Source organism: Anolis sagrei, chromosome 1 (assembly GCF_037176765.1).
Source record: "Anolis sagrei isolate rAnoSag1 chromosome 1, rAnoSag1.mat, whole genome shotgun sequence".
In the NCBI taxonomy this organism is placed as follows: domain Eukaryota; kingdom Metazoa; phylum Chordata; class Lepidosauria; order Squamata; family Dactyloidae; genus Anolis; species Anolis sagrei.
In genome coordinates, this window is record NC_090021.1 from 129,701,624 (window position 1) to 129,709,340 (window position 7,717).

A 7,717-nucleotide genomic window follows, 5' to 3' on the forward strand; every position below is an offset into this window, starting at 1 on the left:
CCAGTTGGTCCCGGGATTTCTGTCTCCATTATCCAGACTTGATGCTTCATTGTGAGAGGCTGCCATAGGACTTTCACCAGAAACTTCAGCATTTTTTCTTTAAATGCGGATATGGATGCGGATATGCGGAGAATCACAGGAGGAAATCACTGCAAAAGTTCTGCCCTTTGTCCTGGCCAGAGAAACTGGGCCCTCCAGACATTTCGTGAAGTATCTGTCACACAAACAAAGTTTTTGCCTTCTACTCAAGAGTCTTCTTTTTTAGGAACTGACCAATCAGAAACAAACATCTAAAACCTGGGAACAAACCCATATAAAAAATCCTGGAATTACTGAATGCAAGGACATACAGACATGAGAAAATCTGCATATTTGGCTCAAAACCACAATACTCCTGCACCGGGAAATCTCGCGTTTTTTGCCTTTTGTAGTGATTGCTTCAGTGTTTATAGGGAACCACATCCGGCTGCCCTCCTGTTTGCTGCGGAAGCTCCTGGGATAAAGGTACTGTCTGGACGGGCTCTCATACTCGTCTTCCCAGGATCATATTAGCTAAGTTTGGAGTAAGTTTTTGATTACTAGAAACCTTGTACTTTTATTGGCCAGTGTCAATAAATTTGGCATTTGAAGGAAAACAATGTAATTTTGCCAATATTGTCATATTTTATCATTTGCAAAGTGAGCAGTATATTCTTTTCAAAACAAAAATGTTGCTTTTTAATTCTAGGAAGCCTGGAGTTCCTGTTCAAGTTTCTTTTTCCTTCTTCCATAGCTGAGGAAGAAATCCATTTTAACCAATGTTTTACCAAGATCAGTATTCATTCTGCTGCCAACCATATGGCTGGTGGTGTTAGGAATTTTGTCTGAAAATACTGACACATATTCAGGGAGTGGTTCAGGCTCCTTTTTCCTGCCCTGGAAAAAAAGAGAAATGACAAGTTATCTAGATATCTAGCTCTAGAACTAATTGGGGTGGGGGTGGAAATTATGATCCCTTCTACACTGCTATATAATCCAGATTATCAAGAAAATAATCCATATTATCTGCTTTGAACTAGATTATATAAGTCTACACAGCCATATAATCCAGTTCAAAGCAGATAATCTGGATTTTATATGGCAGTATTCCTAGAACGTTTCAGTCAACATGGCTAGTAACATTCTCAAACCTTGAGGAATTCAACAGGATTTCGTATTTAGCAGTGACCAGATGGAGGCACCTACACTGTAGAGTGGGATTTGTGGTTTGATGAGGCACAGCATTCTTTAGCCTCAGCATTAAATCTCTGCAATTAAAGTAGTGTCAAACTGCATTCATTCAACAGTGTAGGTGAACCCTTAGAAATTCACACAAATGGTGGCAATTATGTGCTGTTGTTTGCTTCAGGCAACTAGCAATTAGGAAAACAGTATCTTTAAATAATAAAATAGAACAGTGATTCCCAAAGTGGGCGTTACCGCCTGCTGTTGGGCACTGCAGCGATCGGGGTGGCATGGTAATGGCCACAGGTGCATTTTGGGGCAATGAATAACTGTAAGGTGGCGGTGAAAGCATAAAAGAAAGAAGAGAAGATCTAGAAAAATTGATTTCCAGGGGGTAGGCCAAATATATGTATATACAGGGTTAGTCAAAATGCATAGGCCAATAAGCCATTCAATTGAATGGCTTATTGGCCTATGCATTTTGACTAACCCTGTATATTATGAGATATCTTGGAAATGGGATTAAATAGAAAATTATTGATGTTTCATGTGCACCTGACACACATAGCTTGAAGGTATACACAATATTTGAATAATTCTGTGCATGAAACAAAGTTTGTGTGCATAGAATTATCAGAAAATAAAAGTGTCCCTGTCTCAGCCACTTAGTTGGACAATTTCAGATTTTGGAGTGTTTTGGAATTCCAGATTGGAGATGTTCAATCAGTGTTTTCTAACAAGCAAATCTATAACTTACCATTGGATCATAATCCTTTAGAAAACTCCAGTTCTGATACCTTCAGGATAAAAAAAAGCATCTTAAGTTGGTATGAAACATGCAGAAATTAAAGTGGCCTTTAAAGTATCCAAAACAAATAAATACGTATGTTTAAAGTCAACTTCTGCTGTCATTACCATACACCACAGAATGAGCAACGGAGACTACAAATACTGTTTACCCTTATTTGAGAGTAAGTCCCACTGAATGCAATGTAGAAATGCCTTGGTGACCCAGCAGGTGTGGAAATAATTCACACCCACAAATGATTTTCCATCTAATTTGATAGAGAGTGCAGTTCTTCATGAATGTAGAGAGTCTCCTGCAGATGAAGGCTATATGCCTGGCATAGGTGCTCTCACATCATAACTGAGAAGGGAGTATAGCGCAGGGCATTTGCCATCAATGTGTTTAATAGTGACAAAAGACACTGAAGTATTTTCCAACACTTGTTTCCAGAGGTCACAGCAAGACTTCACTATTGCCCTGCAAGAATCAAGACTATGTTCTGCACCGAGAGCATAGTGTCTAGATCTAGGGAAGTAATGCTACCCCTCTATTCCACTTTGGTTAGGCCACACCTGGAATATTGTGTCCAATTCTGGGCACCACAATTCAAGAGAGATATTGACAAGCTGGAATGTGTCCAGAGAAGGGCGACTAAAATGGTCAAAGGTCTGGAGAACAAGCCCTATGAGGAGCGGCTTAAGGAGCTGGGCATGTTTAGCCTGAAGAAGAGAAGGCTGAGAGGAGATATGATACCCATGTATAAATATGTGAGGCGAAGCCACAGGGAGGAGGGAGCAAGCTTGTTTTCTGCTTCCTTGGAGACTAGGACGCGGAACAATGGCTTCAAACTACAAGAGAGGAGATTCCATCTGAACAAGAGGAAGAACTTCCTGACTGTGAGAGCCGTTCAGCAGTGGAACTCTCTGCCCCAGAGTGTGATGGAGGCTCCTTCTTTGGAAGCTTTTAAACAGAGGCTGGATGGCCACCTGTCAGGGGTGATTTGAATGCAATATTCCTGCTTCTTGGCAGGGGGTTGGACTGGATGGCCCATGAGGTCTCTTCCAACTCTTTGATTCTATGATTCTATGATTCTATCATGTTTCCAACATCTGCTGACCAAAGCCAGGTACAAAACAATAGGGTCAATGTGGTAGCTGGGAGAGGAATCAGAAGTCGGTAGAGTAATTTACTTACTACAACCCATAAGCCATATGCTAGATATAATTTAATTAAGTTTAGACTGTATGCTATAATTTGGTCTATATGTGAGTTTAATTTGGCACATGTGGGTTTGTCCATGCTGGTTCCTGGATAGCCGGTATTGTTTTGTATTTATTGTTGAATGTTTTGCCTTTTTGTCATTGGAATCCACCCTGACTCCCCTTGGGGAGATAGGATGGAATATAAATAAAGTATTATTATTATTATTATTATTATTATTATTATTATTATTATTATTTTACTGACACAAAACCACAGCATGTCACAGCAAATGAGATCTATATGCTGGATTTCGTATCACAAAATCACAAGTCGAACACTTCCCAAGTGTCTAGGACTGTGTGAAGTATTTTCGAATGATGTGGCCAGATCCAAGTAAGGTGGCCTTTTGCAGTTGACAGATCGCGATTTTCTCAATGTTTATTGTTTCCAAATGCCAGCTGAGGTCTTTTGGCACAGCACCCAGTGTGCCGATCACCACTGGGACCACCTGTACTGGCTTATGCCAGAGCCGCCTTATTATTATTATTATTATTATTATTATTATTATTATTATTATTACATGAGCTGACTGGCACTTGAAGTATGCATTTACAATAATACAACAATGTTTTGCACAGCCTAATCTGATATACAGTATGACCTCCATAATATGATATATAATATGATCTCACAGTATTCTCAGTATTCTCAATTTCCTTTATGCACATCTGACAAAATATGTCATCTCTAGACATTTTCTGTTTCCTCTGTGATCTTGGGCTGGTGGTCCTTCATTTCAATTCGATTCACCATTATCCATTGTCTCATACATATCCACACAAAGTCTGGGAATGTATTCCCTGTTGATACAGAGGTTTTATTGTATGGACAGGGAGATGATTTTTTGTTGTTGTTGGATAAGTGGGAATCCGAAATCACTGTTAATCTGCAAATGATCTCCTGGCACACAATTCAGATCTATCTTCTGTCTCCATCTGTGTAAGATCATTGCCCCCTTCTACATGGAGATAGTGTTAACATAGGAACAAGATAACATAAGAGAAATGTCTATGAATTAAGACGACAAATAGATGTCACAGCTTGTAGATTACCACGGCACATGTGTGACTAAATCAGTTATTGAAATACTCTTGTGCTAAAATGCAGAATTTAAAAATAGTGCTGAGTTACTCACCAATATTTGGTTGTCCTTCTTTCAGCCTCCACAAACTCTCTCCAAACCTTGTCTTGTCGAACCTGATCCAGAGGACCTTTCTCTTCTCCCTGGCTTTTGCTGGATGGTTTCCCCGAGCTCTGTGTGGTGGCAAGAAGAGTATTTCCAGACTGGTTGCTGTTCAGTGAAGGAGATGAAGATGACGTTAAAACCCTCCCAGGGCTGGTAGCTGGAGATCGGTGCCCTGCTGATGTACTTCTCCTGAGTCCATTTGCTCTACTCCCCATCTTCTATGTGTTTTCTCCACTATTAGGAGCTAGCAAGACTCTAAAAATTCACAGTGGTCTTGCCCAACATTTTCTCTAAGGTTGTTGATTACATACAGAAATCTTGTTCAAGAAGTATAAAGAAAGCCCCAGTATCCAATAAGCAATATTTCTACCAACCACATGATAAGATCTAGCAATTTCTTGCATAAGTTTGGGTCACATGCAAAATTGGTTAGCCCAACATTATTTTGTTAGGTGAATGAGTTTGTACAATGCATGGAGGTAAGTTATAGGGTAGTAAATTGAGTATGTGTCTATTTAAGCCAGAAAGTTATTTTGAAAGGCTTAAGTTAGCAGTTTTTTTATTGTGTTTTGCACTTCAGTCTCTGAAAGACATGCTACAAAGATGTGTGCTTTCTAATGGCAACATCGCTATAGGAGTTCCCAGTCTACCCACTGCAAGTGTAACAAGAGTCTGTTGTTGTAGGTAGTACTACAGCCGGCTTTCCTTCTGCTTGCGGAGCTGAAACAAAACACTCAAGAGAGTTCAGGCTTTCCTGGTGTGTGTTTACTGTCTCCATTGGAAACCAGACAGGCTTTGTCATGAATATTCATCACAGACAGAAGGTAGGATGTACCCGAGAAACACAGCTGCTGGAGGCTAGGCTTTGAGTGTGTTGGGATTTTTAAAAATAGATGTTGTTTTTGTTGTGTGAATTCACATAGTTTCCAACTTATGGAGACCCTAAGGCTAACATATTACAAAATTTCTTGGTAAAATTTATCCGAAGGAGTTTGTCTTTGCTTCCCTCTGAAGTTGAGTGTGAATTGGCCAAGGTCATCTATGGGCTTCCGTGACCCTGTGGGGATTTGAACTATTTATTTATCCTATCAGGAGCGAACTAAGGGTACAGTTGTAATGTATTTCAAAAACCACAGAGTTTTTAAAAAACTTGGCATATTAAATATCCTTTGACCAGTAGCTGGCCACTTGGAGTGCCTCTGGTGTTGCTATAAGAAGTTCTCCATTGTGCACGTGGCAGGGCTCAGGCTGCATTGTAACAGGTGGTCTTGCATGTTGTGGACTCCACTTTGTGGCTCCATTTCTTAAGGTTGGTTCTGCATCTTGTGGTGCCAGAGCACAATCTGTTCACAACCTTCCAAGTCACCCAGTCTTCTGTTTGTCCAGGAGGGCTTTCCCATTTCGTATCAGCCATGGATTGAGGTTCTGGGTTTTAGCCTGCCACTTTTGGGCTCTCGCTTGCTGAGTATTCCTGCGAGTATTTCCTGAGATCTTAGAAAGGTATTTCTTAATTTAAGGCATTGGTGTGCTGGCTGATATCCGAACAGGGATAGGCCGGAGATGTCACTGCCTTGGCCCTTTCTATGTGGGGTTGCCTTTAAAGACTGTTCAGAAACTCCAACTAGTCCAACAGGCGGCAGCCAGATTACTAACTGGAGTGACATACAAGGAGCATACCACCCCCCCTGTTGTGTCAGCTCCACTGGCTGCCGGTCCATTTCCGAACACAATTCAAAGTGCTGGTCTTGACCTATAAAGCCCTATATGGTTCTGGCTCAGCTTACTTGTCTGAACGAATCTCCCTCTACGCCCTGCCTCAGACTTCAAGATCGTCCAGGGAAGCTCTGCTCTCGGTCCCACCTTCTTCGCAAATGTGTTTGGTGAGACGAGAGACAGAGCCTTCTCAGTGGTGGCCCTCCCACCTCTGGAACACCTTCCCCAGGGAGATCAGGTCAGCTCCATCCCTCCTCTCCTTCAGGAAGAAGCTTAAATCATGGTTCTGGGGCCAGGCATTTGTGGAGCAGGCTTGATAGCGATTGCAATGTTTATGTGAACTGACAATGGACAGGCTCTGACAAAGTCTTGGGACGCTGAATTGGCTTGGATTTGGCTACATAGTTGTTAATAATGTTTTTAAATTGATTTTAACTTAATGGTTGTATTTAATGTGTAATGTTGTGATATATTGTGTATGTATTCTGTATGTGTGGGCATCGAATTTTTGCCGTTGTAAGCCACCCTGAGTCCCCCTTCGGGTCTTGAGAAGGACGAGGTACAAATGTTGGAAATAAATAAATAAATAAATATTTGGCAGTAGAAAAGGCGGCGACGATTGCTAATCAGGTCGGGGCAGCCTTCAGACTTTGTGTTGCCTATTTTGGACCGGAGGCTTGAAACAGAGCTGTACTTTCATCTTCATTTTATAATATAGAAGGGAGATTATAGCACATTAGTTTTGTATTCTGATTTTTATAATATGTTCTTTTTAAGGCTCACTTTACTAAATTTATTTGACCAGTACTTGCCAAAGGCACTGAAACAAAGCAGGTCAAAAATTTATTGGATCTCATCTATGTCGATTTTTTTAAAAGGACAATTATGTTCCATAAAGTGGAAAGGGGTAGGAAACAAGAAGACAACATTACTGATAGATTCATTCATTCATTCAATCAATCAAGGAAGCCACATCCCTAAATTTGCAAGACCTGAGCACATGACAGGATGTCTTAAATATCTCTCAATCATAATGTCACCATAATTCGAAGTCAAGTTAACCAAATAATGACAACAATTTTGTAGTTAAGTTTGTTAGAAAGAGAACACATGACATGTGTCTAATGCATAAAATGGTACATGAACGGTGATGAATAGCAGAATCAGAAAATGTTTTTGGAGTTTGTTTGCAATTACTTTAAGTAAACAGTTAAAACCTTTTCACTCAATACAGTGAACTACCATATAAAATGGAAACACTTGTAGTACATGCTCCGTTTCTCAGAAGATCAATGAAAAGGAACACCTAAGCAAAATGGAAATATCGGTAAATGTTGGTTTCTTTTATTTTACCCACTAAGCAGATCTTAGCCACGAGGGGGTACTATAAGGCAAAGTATGCAATTCAAAGATACAGGCAGTCCCCAAGTTAAGAACAAGATTGGTTCTGTAGGTTTCTACATAAGTTGTATTTGTATGTAAGTTGGAACAGGTACATTTTAAGTGTAACTCCAGCCAAATATATATGTCTTTTAGCTCTAGATAGCTTAAGGAAGGGTTAGCAC

General features: G+C 40.3%; 1 protein-coding gene across 1 annotated transcript; it reads right to left on the reverse strand.

Moving 5' to 3' along the window:
* Window positions 1-69: 69 nt before the first annotated feature.
* Window positions 70-5,003, reverse strand: C1H2orf50 (chromosome 1 C2orf50 homolog). Its single transcript, XM_060755034.2, has 3 exons — window positions 4,389-5,003; window positions 1,961-2,000; window positions 70-915 (listed from the first exon to the last, which is right to left on the reverse strand). The coding sequence occupies exons 1-3, from the start codon at window positions 4,652-4,654 to the stop codon at window positions 724-726; spliced, it is 498 nt and encodes a 165-aa protein (XP_060611017.2). The 5' UTR covers window positions 4,655-5,003; the 3' UTR covers window positions 70-723.
* Between the last annotated feature and the right edge of the window lie 2,714 nt (window positions 5,004-7,717).

What these genes read in the sequence shown, in the direction of transcription:
- C1H2orf50 (XM_060755034.2), bottom strand. Translation starts at nt 4,654, where the DNA reads ATGGGGAGTAGAGCAAATGGACTCAGGAGAAGTACATCAGCAGGGCAC. An exon ending in AGAAGGACAACCAAATATTG is followed by an intron (nt 2,001 to 4,388) that starts GTGAGTAACTCA and finishes TTTATCCTGAAG; the next exon opens with GTATCAGAACTGGAGTTTTC. An exon ending in TAAAGGATTATGATCCAATG is followed by an intron (nt 916 to 1,960) that starts GTAAGTTATAGA and finishes CTTTTTTTCCAG; the next exon opens with GGCAGGAAAAAGGAGCCTGA.